The 17525-nt window shown below is 35.7% G+C and overlaps 1 protein-coding gene across 2 annotated transcripts in view; it reads left to right on the top strand.

Moving 5' to 3' along the window:
- The window catches only part of Fas3 (fasciclin 3), a 263488-nt gene that overhangs the window by 42654 nt on the left and 203309 nt on the right, over window positions 1-17525 (top strand). For both annotated transcript variants that reach the window (XM_089085990.1, XM_089086032.1), the window contains exon 5: window positions 2597-2790. In XM_089085990.1, the coding sequence (XP_088942116.1) occupies window positions 2597-2790 (194 nt within the window). The remainder of the gene's footprint in view (window positions 1-2596; window positions 2791-17525) is intronic.

Here is a 17525-nt window from a genome sequence, read left to right as displayed (position 1 = left end):
AACATTCATTGAAACTTTCATTTCTTTAACCTGTTGTTAATTAATTTTAATACCTTTTGATGTGTGCTCTCCAGGGATGATGTGAGCTGTAATCAATCGAGGGCAAAACAAAAATTACTCTTCACCAGAAAGTATGTATATTGGTTTTTGATCATGGGTTTTAGGAGATTTGTTCCATTTGCAATCCCTCGCGATGGCCAGGGTTGCATTTTATCTATGTAATTTCTAATTAAAGGGGGTGGGGGTATTTCCCACCTGCTAGATGTTTTGCATCCCTCTAGATTTTGGATTTTTTTCAGTAAAAAGATCAAAAACTGCAAAATTGCCTCACCCCTATATTCTGAAAGATACTTCTGCTGTCGTAAAAATCCATTCCAATACTATTAATTAAAAAAAATAAAGTTGTCCTTAACTTCCTGAACATTCAGTTAGGATTTTAAATTCATTTGATTAAGAGTATGTTGAATTCAACATGAAAAAAAATTTCGAACAAAACAAAAGTAATCGTCCATCCTCCTCCCCCTGGCTGAAGGCTATCCTATAATTTTTATATTTTCTATGTCACTTGCCTAATTTGTGACGCATAAGAGACACGCACGCAGGGGAGGAGGCCGTTTGTCCCTCATTCTTGGCCGAGGTTTGTCCTACGGTTTTTTATATTTTACATGTCACTTGCCTATTTTGAATTTGCCCGTACACGTCAAGTATGTAATAATTTTTAGGTCAACACTTTCTTATCCGCACTTTCCGCGTTGAGTTGTCGTAAAGTCCCCACTTCTATTGTAAGAGCGCTGGATTTTTTTTTTAGCTCTACCGTTTACTTATAGTTGATGTCCCACCCTTATTTTGTTTGATTAGACAAGGAAGGGCATAATTTGAAAAGGCCTAGGGGAGGAATAGGTAAACACTTTTTATGAAGTCACGCTCCGTGCCTATTGCTGGGGGGTCTCTTTATGTTTCTGGTACGGGTAGATTGATTTATTCAATGGGGGTTCTTAACCTTTGGATAGCTTCCACCTTTTAGGAAAAAGAGTTATCTAACATAATTCTGAAATACTTTTAGTCTAGTTTTACTGTAACAATATCTTACGTTCAAATGTTCTGTTTAGGGTGGGTGTGTTGTTTCCAATATGTGCTGGACTGCCCATTTGTACAGCCTTGGGCCAGCAGGTTCTTGGGCAGCCAGTTAGTATGTTGTTATGTATGTTAAAATTGTCTTTTTTTTAAATTTTAAATTAATAAAATATGTTTATAGCGAAGGGGCGGAGTTTTAAATGCTCCTTTTTGAGTTGCCAAATATAAAACCATTGCTAACGGGGCAAAAATATGCTGGAAGTATAATATGAAAATAATGCACCGTCAGTGTGATTTGACCCCCCTCCCCCAATGCCAGTTGACGGATGTCATAACCAAGGCCGTACCTAATATTTTTTTTCGGGGGGGGGGAGGGTTTACTAAAAGATTTTTTTTTTGGGGAGGGTTTACTCAAAGATTTTTTTCGGGGGGGGGGGGGCTTACACAAAAAAACTTAAAAAAACGCATAAAAAATTTGTTTATATCTATTTTTCTTACGTTTTTACGAGTCAGACAAACATTTCGGGGGGGGGGGGGTCAAATCCCCCTAACCCTCCCTGGGTACGGCCTTGGTCATACCCGCTAGATCATGATGAGATTTCAAATAATAAACCACTATTCATTTAAGATTTTTTCAAGCTCTTGGGCAGCCCAGAAGGGTGTTATGTTGTTATGTATGTTGTAATTATTTTGCTTAATTTTAAATGAATAAAATATGTCTGTAGCCAAGAGGTGTAGTTTTAAATTCTCCTATTTAAGTTGCCAAATATAGAACTATTGCTAACGGGGCAAAAATACTGGACGTATAATATAAAAACAATGCGCCGTCAGATCGATTTGAATGCCAATTGGTGGAAGCCATAACCGCTAGATCAGGATGAGATTTTAAATAATAAACTGATATTCATTTATAATTTGCCCTGCTAAGACCAAAGTTTAAAATCGCTTATGTCTACTTTAATTGATTTTTGTAGTATTTTTTCTTTATGTTACTAAGTTGTGGCTTCGAAACATAGGAGGTTGTCTGTTAAAACTGTGACACATTGGATAGAGATTGTGTATGTAAATCCATTAACAATTATATATCTTGTCCTCTTTGTCTAACTAGGGCTCAGGAAATTCGTAGACATGGATTTTGAGGGACCTTAACTTTGGGTGGGAGTCGTTTGCCTCTTCGTCCCCCAAAAAACAAACAAAACAGGTGTATAGTCTGGAGAATCATTGGATACACTGGGGGGTTTCTGGAGGAGAGGGGAAGGCCATATCCAGAGGGTGTTACCAGGTTTATCCCCCCCCCCGTAACTTATTTTCTGAATCGTGAAAAAGTAACAAAAATGAATGTAATTAAATTTGATGCGTTTTGTAATTTTTTTTTGTGATCCTACCCCCCCCCCCCCAACGAAATTCCTTGATATAGCCTTGGTCATATCAAGGACTTTCGAGGGGAGGGGTTTAAGATTCCGTTTTTTAAAAAGGAAGAGAAACGGATTAGTTGACTCATAACAAAACTTCTCTTTTTTAGTTGGGCCACAAGCTGATCAGCAAGAGTCCATTCAGTATGGATTTGTTGTTGGACAGCCAGGATCAGTTGTGGTAAATATCAGTGCCAATCCACCTCCCTCTGAATTGACCTGGTATATCGGAGACGTTCAAGTTAACGGAATGGGAGGCTCCTCCAGCGATGGACATTTTACTGCAAGGATGGTGTCTAGTGAGGTAAACCCTAAGCAGAATTGTTTTATATTTATGATTTTTTGGCTAATATCCAATATTTGTTCAAGGTTGTTTTCGATGCTGACAAATTTTATGTTTATTGAAACATTTTACCAGGGGGTGTCAGCTGGAGGGGAAGTAGGGGGACATTAGCCCCATCTAGATTTTGAAAACACCCTCTTTTTGTTGTTTTCATAGAGCAATACCCACTTTTTGTCATTTTCCTTGGAAAAATCGAAAAATAAAATAAACCGCCCCTTAGACTTTGAACCCCCCCCCCCCCCCCATTTTTTAAATTGACGTCACTACATTTTGCCCGAACTAACAGACACGTGTCGAAAGGAAGAGGTTTTCTGAGTTTCTATTGGTCTTAAATCACAGGTTGTATGGACGTTCTTGTCTTTATCTTCAGGAAAATTGATATATGTTTGTTAGAACCAACAGGCAAATACACAGGAATTTCTTCAGGGGATTCCAAGAGGGGACAGATTCCTCAAAGCTTTGGAAGCAGTACAAACATCCTGAGATTGTAGGGCGAATTCCAGATCCCTCCCCCCACACATACACCTGTGTCCATACCTGATTCATGGTAAAAGCTAAATTGGTCTTCAGAGTAATTATTTTTTATCGCAGTTATCGTAATATTTGGCAACAAATATGTTGCAAAATATTATGCTTGATACGTCGGTTCTCAGCCGGGGAGTTATGATACCCTAGATAAGGTGTCTCAGTCATTTGGAAAAGAATCAATGCTTTTGCTTGAGAAAAAACTTATATTAATTGATTGATAATTTTCAATCAAATATACATAAAATGTTCATGCTAATGGACAAATCAAACTTAGAAAAATTAATAAAGATGTACCAAGCAATTAGACCAAAATCACATGTTATTTTAAGGGAGGTCGTAAGGCTATTTTGACCCAATTTTGGTCGGGAGGGGTCGCGGAAGGTATGGAAGAAGTTCAAAACCTGCCAGTGGCAGAATTCAACCGAATTCGAAAAGCTGTCAACACTTTAGTAGCACAACTTGTGTTTTGACAGTTTTTCTTTGAGCAAAAAGTATTTTTATATGTAAAAATGGTATTTTCAGACAAAATCTGCCAACAAATTTCACTAGGCAATTAAAACTGCCAAGTAGCATTGCTACTATGCTACCCCACTTTTTGCACAGTGGGGTCTCGGCATTCAAAAGGTTGAAATACAATCTTTGATTATTAATAAATTTAACAAGGGGCATTCAAGTATTAGAGTGAAATTAACAACAGATAGTTAGACTTCCTTACTTTTTTATTAGTTGAAATGGGTAGTAAGGGACGTACACAAGAAGGCCCCATGAAATCCTAATTTTTCCTGAATTTCTGTTTGCTTTTTATCCAAATTACTTGATGAAATTTTTGTACTCCCTCCCTCCCCCCCAGAAAAACAGAGAAATTCCTGTGACAATATTTGAGTAGAGGAGACAGTGAATGAAGTCTAATGGTGATTAACTAAATCTGCTTGATCTACGAACTCGTGAATCTGACGAGTTCCAATATAAGCGCTGCCAATCATATTCGGAGGCAGCCTTTATAACGGGAGGGGCAAGAGCTACCCAATCTCCCATTACTTCATAAATGGTTTAACCCAGGCCGAACCAAGAATTTTTTTCGGGGGGGGGGTTACTCAATTTATTTAGGTGGGGGGGGGGTTACGCACAAAAATGCATAAAAAATTTGTTTATATCCATTTTTGTTACGTTTTTACGAGTCAGACACACATTCCTGGGGGGTCAACCCCCCCCCCCCGGGGGGTACGGCCTTGGGTTTAACCATTCTGAGGTGTAACCATGAATGGTGGCATGGTGCGTAAATCCATCAAAAATTGTGTATAATCTACGGCACTGTCGCAATGCTGCGGCCAAGACCTCAGTATTTAGTAGATAGACAAACTAAGGAAAAAGAGGCAAGGATTCCACAAACACGCGTTGCATCGGCGCCATCGATGCGATACGTATCGGATTTCATTGCGTGGTTCCTTAGCTGAATATGAAATTTCAATATGCTCTGGAGAAGACAAATTGAGGGTAACCTCATGTTAGTTGTGATAGATGATACTTTCACAAAGGGAAATGTTTCTGGAAAGGTTACCATTCGTAAAATTAATATCTGTCTAAACATGTAGAAATCTTAAAAAGGGTTTTGACGTGAAAAGGTAAGATAAAAAAGGGGTACTTGTGTCTTATAGCCACTACACTCAAGTTCTGTCGAGAAGTGAAGTTTGGTTAATGCTAATGAAATAAAACAAAATATGATAAAAATATAATACTTTATCAACACAATTATGAAAACTACAACAAAGAATTATGGAAGGGGGGCCACCCAGACCGCATTATAATAAAGACGTAATCTAAACTAACCCTAACTAACCAAACCAAATACCAACTAAATATTAAATTAAAATATAGCTACAATGTAGTTTCCTATCGAGCCGAAGCTAATATTGTCTGGCATAAAGATCACGAAGACCGGTTATTGGCTCATGTTCGCGATTAAGCTGGTATTCAGATTTCTTAGAAAATTGACCGTAAAGAAATTTTTAGTAATAGGAATGGTTTTTGTGCAGGGCCAGATTTTGGGTTTAAAACCGGAGAATGGTCGAAAATATATGAGATGGGGTCCGAGGTACACATAAAATAATCAACATAAAATAAAGAACATAAAAATGCCTTAGACACGCAAATATTGGGAGATCTGATTGTACATAACAGTAGAGAAGTAGGTTCCAGTGTTGCAAGTTCATCCTTTCTTCTGCACTAGACACTGCAATGGCAAATTACAATTTTAGTGCAAAGCCCTAGGCTATATACAAAACTTTGCTAATCTTGCCAGTGTTCATTATATTTTGTGCTTATTTCTCATCAAAAGAGGGTTTATAATACCAAATAAACCAATTAAAAAAAAAAGAAATCAACAACCTTGGGTTTATTGTTTAGAGCTATTTAATTCAACTAAAAGCGACTTAAAATTTTCTGAATTTTGATATTTTTTGACTTAGTGAAGCAATTCCCAATTTTGGTTAGGTTTTGGTTTTCTCTTACATTTTCACTTATATATCATGCTTAAACCAAGAATCTGTCTGGCTGAGAATAGGTCCTACGTGTTTTCAGTCCAGGCCTCTTTTTTGCCCACCAAACAAGGAGAGGAATGCCCCTAGGAATTGTCTACGTATTGTTTTGGACACCCATCTGGCTGACCTTATTTCAAACAGTTAGTTGTACGAAAAATATGGTTCTGATGAGCGCAAGTTCGAGATGGCTAGGGCATGTCCTGGGGATGAAGTATGACAGATTGCCGAATATCGTCCTTTTTGGCCGATCATCTATGGCCAAACGAAAATCAGGTCGTCTCCGAATTGAGTGGGAGTTTGTTACAAGGAAGTATTTAAAAGAAATTGGGATTTCTTGGGAGGGGTGAAGAAACTTTACTTAGATTGGGATGGAGAAGGAGTGTGCGTATGTCTGTTGGCCTCAGACTGCTTGGTTCCGTAGTGAGTTTTTAGTAATAGAATAAAGAGCGATATTACAATTTCGAACTAACAGAAATCCTATTATAAAAGGGAAGATTGTTCTGTCGCCCCAGTCAAATCCAAGCTCTGGACGTGACATCAAGTTAAACTTGTGCTTTATTGACCATATGTCATTTTGAAACTTTAGCATAAAGAATGACTTTTTTGGAAGGGGTGAGTGGAGAGAAATATTCCTCAAATACGGGATAATATATATTCTTTTGTGTTTAATTTCGCTCTTTACTTTCATTTGGAAAACTTGTTTTGTAAAAGATATGAACTGCCAAGTCTACAGATTCATTAACTGATATCTATTATCAAATAGCTCGTAGTAACGAGCTGTAAGTAAGGAGCGACCCGGCTCAGTAGTAACCGAAACTCTAAAAAACGGAATTTTGATACCAATAGATATATCAAAAGAATCAAATTTTTATGCTGATTTCAAATAGGCTTCAAATAAGTTACAAAATTTGTCCAATGTTTACGTATAGTATTTGTTATTGGGAAGTATGCATACATTTTTCGCGGGAGGGGGTGGAATTTTTGGTTGTTGGGATTTTCCACGGGGATGATTCTCCACGGGGAGGGAAGTTTCCTGGGGGTTAATTTTTCAGGAGAAATTTTACACCGGGGGAATTATCCTGAATTCCTATACGAAATTCTTCTAATGTTTTCTTTCTAATTGCCGACTCAATTTTACGCGTGGAGATGTTAAGGGTAATTGTCCGAGGTAAATTTTCTCCAGGATTGAATCGTCTAGAGAATAAGTTCTTCGGGAGGAGGGATATTTCCGCTGAGGGGTATCCAGATTTCCTGGAATTATTTAAAAAAAGAAATTGAAAAAAACAAGTTTTTTCAACAAAAAGTAAGGAGCAATATTAAAACTTAAAACGAACAGAAATTTTTCCGTAAATGAGGGGGTTACTCCTCCAAACCACCTCGCCCTTTACGCTAAAGTTTGAATTCTTTCCCAATTCTTTAAGAACGACTCCTGAAATACTATGTTCATTTAATCAGAACAATATGCAGCTTCTTTTAAAAGTATCAAAAAAGTTAAGCGTAAAGAGCGAGGTGTTTTGGAGGAGTAACCCTCCTCATATACGGAATAATTTTTGTTCGTTTTAAGTTTTAATGTTGCTCCTTACTTTTTGTTGAAAAAACTTGTTTTTTTTAATTTAATTGTCTTGAAAGAAGCGAAAATACAAGAAAAAAAATTAAAAAGAAAAGTTTCTTTTCCAGTTACAGCTATTTTGTTGTTCCCCGTTCTTCCTCTGCTATTTTGCTAAAAAAAAAAAAAGGAGTGGTAGACCTCTCGGACCGACAATCACGATTATCATGAGTACCTAATTAAAATAAATAAAACTTAAAAACTTACTTGGCATTTACAATATTATTGGATATATTTCATAATATATAATTATGAGTTGTGTCCGGAAAAGTCAAAACAACTGCTTCTAAATACCTAAGGCAATAACGAGTAAAAGAAAAGTTGTTCAACGACGACTTAATTTTACTGTTAGCTAATATCACTGCGTCTGGCCAATTTGGTATGAAGAACAATCTTATAATATGACCATGGTTGCCACCACGGTCAGTTGTTAAAGTTTTACAGTTGCCCAAATTTGCGTGCTACGCAACGATTTCCGGTGTTATAGTAAAAAATTGACTGTAATGGTGCTAAAACAGCACTTTTTTGCTACAGGTGGCAACTGTGATCTAAGTATGATGTTCATTTTTTAAATGATGATGACTTGGTCAAACGACGTCAAAAAGGGAAAGTTTTGGAAATAGCAGAAAGTCGTTCCTTTTCACCATCCCTACCTTTTGAAAATTGGGACTCCATGAGAGGGAGTAAAGAATTAATCTTTGAATAGATTGGGGTGGAAGTGGAGAGTTTATAGCTGTGTGGTCTCAGTCGGCTTGATACTGCAAAGAGTTGTTGATAGTAGCACTAATAGCGGTAGTATATTAACTGTGCTATTCAGTGAAACTTATAAACGTAGTTGTGATTTCTCTGGAGGAGGGGAGGGGGCTTAAACCTGGAGCTAAAAAACAAGTGTATTTTTTTACATTCACAAGGAACTTGGAGCAGAACTCCAAGTTCCTTGTGGGCTGCTGAGCCTCCCCGAGCTTTGCCGAGGAGGGGTCTCGTACGTCTGCCCCTCCATTTTCTACGTCTATGATTCAATTTATCTATCATTACTAACTGTTTTCATATTCCGTTTGCTTGTTCCCTTTTATATTTCTAAGTCTTCTGTAATTAAAAAAAAATTAAAAAAAATACTTTTTTAAGCTTTAGTTATCACCCAATACAATTATTTTAACCTTGTACACATAAATTAGTTCCCAATTGGAACAAATTTAAAATGATGTTCAGTTTCTTTACATATTAATTCAATAAGATGTAGAAGCTTCAAATCTTAACGCAGTGGTGCCAACTGGGAGGGGGGTAAGGGGTATTTATCTTAGCCCCCTAGATTTTTTTACTCTTCCCCTAGATTTCGCAAAAAACCATTTTTCGGTATTTTTATTGAAAAATATCGTTTTTGATATTTCCATTTGAATAATTGGAAAAACTAAACTGAGTCCCTAGATGTGGAAAGTACATTTGACCCTCCCCCAAGATTTCGTGAATTGCGCCACAGTCCGATGTTCAAAAGTGTAAGTGAACTAAACTAACCTTCCACGAGGAGAGGGCTTGCAAACTCTCAAATAAATAAATAAGGGACCTTGTTGAGGTATTCAAACCAGCTATGTTGTTCAGTTAATTCCTTAGGCTGGATTTTCCTGGGGGGGGGGGCATTCCTGATGTCGAAAGAATGTTTTTTAAGACGTTTCAGAACAGAAGCCCAAGTTTCTTGTGGGTAAAGGGGTAAATTTTGTTCAAGCATGTTAGATGTTGTGTTCTGTTGAACTTATCTATCATCAAGTGTTTACATACTCCCCTTGTATATCTGAATATGCCTGTAATCCTGAAAATGTACTCTTTTTTAGCTTTAGACCTCACCCATAGATTTTTAACTTTGTACACATTTATTAATTCATAATCGGAATAGATTTAAATTGAAGTTCTGTTTCTTTGCATTCGATAAAATGTAAAAGCTTTCATTCTGAATACAGTGGTGCCAATTGGGAGGGGGACAGGGGGCACTTGTGCTTGCCTCCTGAATTTTTTTCTCTCCCTTAGATTTTGAAAAATACCGTTTTTGGTATTATCATAAAAAAAGGATAAAGAACTAAATTGCCCCCCCCTAGATTTAAAAAGTATATTTTGCCCTACCTCCGACATTTTGGGAATTGGCGCCACTGTCCGAATGTTCATAAGTGTAAATTAAATAATCTTCCTCGACGAGATGGCTTGCAAGCCCTCTAATAAATAAGTAAAAAGGGTTTTTGTCCAGATGTTCTAGCCAGTTATGGTTGGCTGAATTTTTTTTAGGGGGGGGGTACTCCTGATATTGTAATAATGTTTTTTTGTTCATATATTTCAGAACTGAAGCCCAAGTTACTTGTGGGTGGAGGGGTAAATTTTGTTCTGGTATGCTGGTTCAAGTGTGTAGTTGAGCTCATCTATCATCAAGTGTTTACATGTTCCACTTGTTTACCCCCTTTTTATATCTCTAAGTATGTCTATAATTCCTAGGTGCATTCCTGAGATTCTTTAAGAATAATGACTTGAAAAACCCTTTGGATTTTGAATATGAATAGATTGTCAGACGGTTGGATTGAAAGGGGGCATTCAGGCCGTGGGATTTTTTCCGACTTCTTAAATTGACTTCAAGTTGAATGGCATCCGGCCGTCTTTCGTTTGGGTTCTAGTTTTATCGTCTGTGGGGTGGTTGAGTTATACCTTCGATGTCTTTTCCATTGTCTTAGAAGAAAAGTAATTGTAATCTCAGGTAATGTAAAAAGTAATCTCAGGAATGCACCTAGGAATTATATACGTACTTAGAGATATAAAAAGGGGGTAAACAAGTAATTTCTTTAAAATGCAGGTGTATATAAAAGAGCGTTTAGTAACTCAATATTTATATATTACCCCTTGTATTAAGAAGATAAATAGTTGATTAGAAAACAAAATAAAAAATGGAACAGGCAAGAGTTCCTAAAGAGTATCTACAAAAGTATGAATAAACAGAAACATGACTAAACAGAATACACAAAATAAAAAAAATAAACAGAATAAACAAAAATATGAATAAAACAAACAGATAATCCCTGCCGATGCGATAAAATCCGATTTAAACAAGAAAGGTTTTGGATTAGCCTTTGAAATTGATTAAATCTTGTTTTATATCAAACACCCCACTGCTTCTGGAGCATTTACCCCAGCAAATTGTTCTGGGGCAATGCAAGGGGCTTTTAGCCCCAAAATTTTGAAAACTATTTTTTTTGTTATTTTTATTGACAAATGTTTTTTTTTTGTATTTCCATTGATAAATAAAAAAAAGCAAACCCCCCACCCTTAGATTTTGAAAAACACATTTTGTTACTTATGACTTTCGGAAAGTTCATTGTGGAGACTACTCAGCTTCTAAACAGTATTCGGCAAATAAATCCTTTTAATTTTTTTTATTGAAATTCCAAAGAGAAAGACAAAGAAGAAATTTGCAAAAAAAAAAAACAGAAAAAAGAAGATCAAATAATCACTTACATGTATTGCACAATAAAAGCATTTATTATCATGCATCTATGTGTTTAATTTCGGTGATAAAGTGCAAAATGTAAAACTGATAGAGTACAGAGGTAAAAGACAAAAGGAAAGAATTCTAGTTGAAAGCAATACTTCAAAAGAGGCATCAGAATGACAGATATCTTCTAGATCCATTGCTGGGGCATAGGGGCTCATATGGACGTTTCAGTTGCTGTTTTTTTTATTACTATTATTATTATTATTTACAGACAAGTAGCAAGCCTGTTGCTCAAAAAGAGAGTATGAAAAAAAATATGAATATTCCACGAGTGCTATAAGCACATTTCTCTTCTGAGCAGCAGGTTTTAGGATTTGTCTTTCTATTGTCCTTTGTACTTGTATCTCCAATTTTATTATTCTCCTTAATTCTGCACTGAGGAGGGTTGAGCTGTCCTGTCCAAAATGTTTCCAGAAAAGAGTACGAAGCATAGGCCTCTATGGGTGGTTGTCCAAAATTTTATGGTTTCTTCCATAGTCTTCAGAATGTTTTCTGCCTAAAAATGTTTTTACAAAATGTATCGTTCGAAAATTTTAAATCTCATTATATTGAAAATAAAGCCCATCCTCTCCCAAAACCTTATGATTTTAGGTCTCCCCGATTTTTCAACCTGGAAAAATCTAACACTGCCTCCAAAAATGCACAGTCTTCTTTTAAAATGCCACCTGTTTACACCCCTCAACGGCTCTTTAATTTACTCTTGAGTTTTCCGTCTTTTTATTTATTTTTTTTTGTTATTTTCATCCTTACCTAAAAAAGGAAATAGATGGAAAAAAATAAGTTTTGGCATAACTTTCTATTTCCTATCAACTTCTTTCTCACACAGAAGTATTTATTTTTATCTCTAATAAAAAAAAACTGTATAAAAAACTGAAAGAAGTTTTTTATTTTATTTAAAGCTCTTATTATTTATAAGAAGGTTATCTTAAGTATAGTGAATATGGAAGTAGTCTAAATAAATTAATAATGATATATTGGGCAATGTTCCAACTTTTGAGTACAATACAAATGAATGTGCATTATCATTTTAATATAATATATTCACATATGGTTATAGTTATTCCTTAATAATTTTTAAATTAAGTCTTAATAATTTTTGATTTATTAAAGTTTAAAAAGTTAAAACTTTTACGATATGTTTTTTCCCGCTAAAGAGCAAATGATGTTCCGGGTTTGAGAAGGCATGGGGTTTCTCAGCCCTACTCATGTTAATTTCTACTTATTTTGAAGTTGACTCGGTTATTTCTGTAATTTCTGTTCGTTTTGATTTTGATTTATTTATTGATGGTGATTTGTGGTAGTTTTACGCTTTGTAGATAATTCAGTTCTTTTTCCGCGCATTTTTGGTTTGATGGAGTTCTTTAATTTTTTTTAAAAAACCTATTTTGTGGAAAAAGCTTTTTAAACTAATATATAAACAAGGAGATATTGGGTATGGTAGTGCTCTTATTGTACGGTACGATTCTGCTGCAAGCCTTCTGCAACTTGCACAGAAAAAGATGCTCTGACAAGATACATAAAACTTTTTGTTAGGAGGTATCTATCCCTCCCGTTTCCAGTTTTATACCTTATATTATTGCTCCTGTGTTTAGTCATTTCTCATTCTTTTCTTATGAACATTGGTATCATTTTTACCTTGTGTCATTATAAGTTTCTGTCCATTTATCAAGCCAGACTTGCGATATTATTTGGTCTTTTCTTAGAGAATGATGTTAACTTGCTTTAAACATTTGAAAATTGTCCCATTAATGCATTCTCAAATATGAAATTTCTCGTATTTTTCAATAGCAAGTTTCAAAATTTTTATGTGATATCCGGATAAAGATTTACCTCAGCTATCGAGTGATGGTAAAATTGTCGTCTAACATTAAACCCGACGAATACAAGTATATTGGTAACTTGTAAAAGTGGAAACTAGCGCTCGAGGGGACGCCCACTTTCAGAAATCACGTACACCGGGTGGCACGTACCCAGCGTGGCGGAACTATGTGGCACACGTGGCGTTCTGAGATCAGAGGTGGTTTTAAGGGTGGTGGGGGACTTACCCTGGGTGTAGAAAATTTTGGGGTGCCAAATTTCAAATAAACAATCACGATTATAATCATTTTATGATTTTCAAAATTTATTATTTTCATTAAAGTAAAGTAGAGGGTGCAGTTGGTAGTAAGTATTAACGGATTGAATCCAAATTTTATTTTACCCGTATCTTCATCACCATTCCTTAAAATTAAAGTAAGTAGACCGAATTTAATTAATTCTAATGTTTTTTTTTGTGATATTTTGTGTTAAAATTTTGTTAAAAATATGAAAATTATGTAAAAATTTCACCAGAAAATTTCGGGAGGCTCGGGGAGAGGGGTGCTAATCAAGATTTTGCCCCAGGCGCAAGAGAGGCCGGAACCGCCAATGCCTGAGATGTATACCAGGTGGTGGAAAGTAAGTACCCCCTCACTGGCGCTAATATTTCCAAAATCGCAAACGCCATTCAGTATTTGACGTTTTTTGGCTTTTTTTTCAGCACAATAATAAAGTAAACTATTGTAATTTGTGAAATTGGCAAAATTAGTGCAGGAATTAGTGTCTGATCTTAGTTTTTTTTGAAAAACATAATTCTGAAGCTTTGAGAAATGCCAAGCAGTAGATGAAGTTGGCGTTTTTGTACGCCAGCGCTGCTTTCCAGTCTTACAAGTTGTCCATACTTTTCAGTTAAAACCATAGCGTTGCATAAAAATGGCATACCGAGAACTGGCACAGGCAGACATGAGACATAACCAATAAAAATAGTCACATTTACTCGTCAAAAATGCAAATATTTTCATCGGCGAGTCATACGCCGATGACTACTTACACAAAGACCTTTTTTTGCACTGCGTGTCCCATGCACAGTGCCATATGCGTCGCATTTATTTTAAATGAAGAAATTTCCTCATTTTCCAAGATTTAGAAACAAGGTTGAGATAGGATTTTCAGCTCCCCCTGGTTCCCTCCTCCCCCTATCCTCTTCCCCCTATCCTCTTCCCCCTATCCTCTTCCCCCTCCTGGTCCCCTGGGAAAACTTATTGTTAAAAACTAAAATGCGTCCACATTTTTATGGAGTGGAAAAATGAGCCTTTGTGTCTACGGTAGAACATAAAACCAACTAGAGGCTAAAACTCAATCAAGCATTCATGTCAAGCCCCATAAAGTTTTGACTTTGAAAAAGCGAAATTTAAACCGTTTGAATTCTATTCAATATACCCCTTGACCACATGTTCACGTTGTCTTAGTAGCTGGATCACATTTCTTTGATCTTTTCAGACAGCAATGAGAAAAGGAAAAAGATGAAACTTGGAAAATAATAAAACAAATAGAGTGGGATTGCACTTTACTAATTTTTCTCTCTTTCTCTGTTTTTCTCTCTCCCTCACTTCCAATCTCTCTTTTTCCCTCTTTCTTTTCCCCATTTTACTCCCTGTGATATATATATATATATATATATATATATATATATATATATATATATATATATATATATATATATATATATATATATATATATATATATATATATATATTAAAGTTATATGTAATTCACTTGTTTTATTTGTTATATTTATTCCACGTTACTCACTTTTTGAAAGATGTTCCTTCGTATTAAATGTTGAGACAGAAAGACGGGTTTAATTTAAACAAAGCAGTGGAACAAAAAGCGAAAAAAATCAACAACAAAACATTAATTAATAAAAAAAATCCGAATATTTCGGCTCTACTTCCGTGAGCCTTTTTCAACGGAAAGAAAGAAAGCAACTTTAAAGGAGAAAAACAGCTTTTTAAAATAAAACTATCTAAAAAACTGACAAGCTAAACATACGGGAAAAAGAAAGAGGAAAAAAACAACAAACAAATCAATAGAACTCGCGTTCTAAACACTTCCAGAACTACTGTTCCTCACTGAAAAAGACAAAAACGAATGTCTGCTGTAACCGAATTATTAGTTCATTCATTGCAACAAACGTTAATTATTAAAAAAAATTCACCTATCCATATAAGTAATAGTAATTACATTTGAAAGCTATTTATTGATTTTATAATTGCATAACTATGAAATAAAGATAATATAAAGTCCTAAAAACTCCTAATGCATCTGGAAGATGAGCACTAATGAAAGTACCTGATAATCTCCATTCACGAAAATATAGTTTAGGTGTTAATATTATAAAAAAGTAAATAAAAAAAGTATAGTTGAAAGTTTTTTGTATCTTAATAATGTTTGACAATTACCTTTGCAAATTACTTGATCTCTCAAGCTAGGGGAGATAGGTGCATCTACCCCCACTCCCATCTGACCCCGCTTCTGGTTTGAAACACATGTAAAACTTTGGCTTCGACAAAATCAGAAAATTGGTTTCATATTCAGAGTAAGTGTCACGAACGAAAAAACGTGCTAATTATAAAACTCTTAAATTAATAAGTTCAATATAAAGTAAAAAGTCACGAGAACAGCAGATCAGCAAAACTAGCTTCGGTTTAGTTGCTACATGATAGAGGCCCTCGGGGGGATTTACGACTAAATTATCAAATAAGCAACCGTCTATCCTTTACATTTGACATGCTTTATGCACCTTGATAATAAAATCTATTACCCCTCCGGTTATTTATCTTACCTTGAGGAAATAAGTTGTGCTGTGAAACCCTTGCTTTTATTGCTTATTATTTCTTTATTATTTTATTTGTTAATATTTTTATTTTTCATTGTTTATTATATCATTACTATCCGTCCTTTACAGTGGGTAATTATTATGTTATTCATAATGCCCTGGAATTGGGGGCGTCAATTCATTTGTGTGTGTGTGTGGGGGGGGGGGCAATTGTCCTTTTTCTATGTTTTATTTGTGTCCCCCCTCTAGATTTTTAGAAATATAGTTTTTGGTATTTTTATTGAAAATATGCTTTTTGGAATTTTCGCAGAAAAAAACCTTTTTGGCAGTTCCACTGGAAAATATCGAAAGACCAACAAAATTATCCTCCCCTCTAGATTTTGAAAAATGTATTTAACCCCCCTCTCCTTCCCTTAATTTTCTTAATGTATTTTACCCCCCCCCTTTCCCTTGTGTTGCCATGCAACATATCTGATATTTTTATTTCGAATCTACTATGGTACTTTCGTCTATCAGCTTACGTTTTTGAAAATGTGACAAAACTGTATTTTAAGACTCTAGGCTATGTTTGATATCTGGCACGCTCAAAGAGATCCTAGGGCCTATGCTTTCCGACTCTCTAATCTTGATGTTTTTTACAGTATTCACATATTCTTTGTATACTTTGAACGTTTTTCTTTTCTCTCTTGTTGTACGAATAGTTCCCAAAATTAAAGAAAAAACAAGGTTATTCAACTGAAAGTAAGAAGCAACACTAAAACTTAAAAACGAACATAAATCAATCCGTATATGAGGGAGGTGGCCCCCTCCTCATTACCTCGTTTTCCCGATGAAGTTTTTTAGTTCTTTTAAAAAGCTTCTATTTGTAATTAAACGGCCCTTGTGTTTAAGGAGCCGATCTTAAAGAATTGCTGCAAAAAGTCAAGATCTAGCGTAAAGAGCGAGGTATCGAAGAGGGGGCAACCCCCCCCCCATGTACGGAATAATTGCTTTTCGTTTTAAGTTTTAAAGTTGCCCCTTACTTTCAGTTGAAAAATTTGTTTTTCAATTTAATTTATGACCGTTTTTAAATAATACCGGCTCCCAATCTATGAAAAGCTCTCCCCACGGAAAGTTCCTCCCATGTAAAATCCCCCCCCCACGAAAAATCTTCCAGACAATTCCAACCCTACTGAAAATTTCCCCCGGTGCATCTCCACATGTAACATTGAGCCGATAAAGAGAAAGAAAGACAAATAAAATGAATGTCGTATAGGAAATCCGGCAAATTCCTCTAGTGCTAAGTTTCCCCTGGTAAGTTCACCCCCCTGCAACTTCTCCCCCTTCCCACGTAAAATTCTCCCCGTAAAAATCCCCCCCCCCCTTCCCAATTAGAAAAGCCATCCCTCATCCATACTTCCCAATAACAAATACAATGCGTAAATAATGGACAATTTTTATAACTTTCAGCCCTTTTTCCTGGGTGGGGGGAGGGAGGGTATGTTACCCCCAAATACATAGTTATTGGACCTTTCAACTATGCTGAACAAAATGACCATCTCAAAATTTTGATTGAAAGACTTTAGAGAAAAAAGGAGCATGGAAGGGCACTAGAATTTTTATTTTCCGTTCGAATGAGGCCTCGCCTGATATTCAAGGATCATTGGTTCGATGCGATGACACATGAAAAAAATAAAATAAACGGGCATCCGTGATCTTTCTTCTAGAAAAAAAACCCTGCAAAATTCCACATTTTTGCCCATGGGAGCTTGAAACCTCTATCAAAGGGTTCTCTGATACACTGAATCTGATGGTGTAATTTTCATTTCTGCAATCATTGGTGTAATTTTCATATCTTACACAGAGGGAGGGGGGCTCGCGGTCTA

This window comes from Artemia sp. Qi Xiang Cuo, chromosome 1 (genome assembly GCF_049724085.1).
Source record: "Artemia sp. Qi Xiang Cuo chromosome 1, ASM4972408v1, whole genome shotgun sequence".
NCBI classification, from domain to species: domain Eukaryota; kingdom Metazoa; phylum Arthropoda; class Branchiopoda; order Anostraca; family Artemiidae; genus Artemia; species Artemia sp. Qi Xiang Cuo.
The sequence above is the reverse complement of the archived record's forward strand: the minus strand, read 5'-3'. Positions and strand labels throughout refer to the sequence as shown.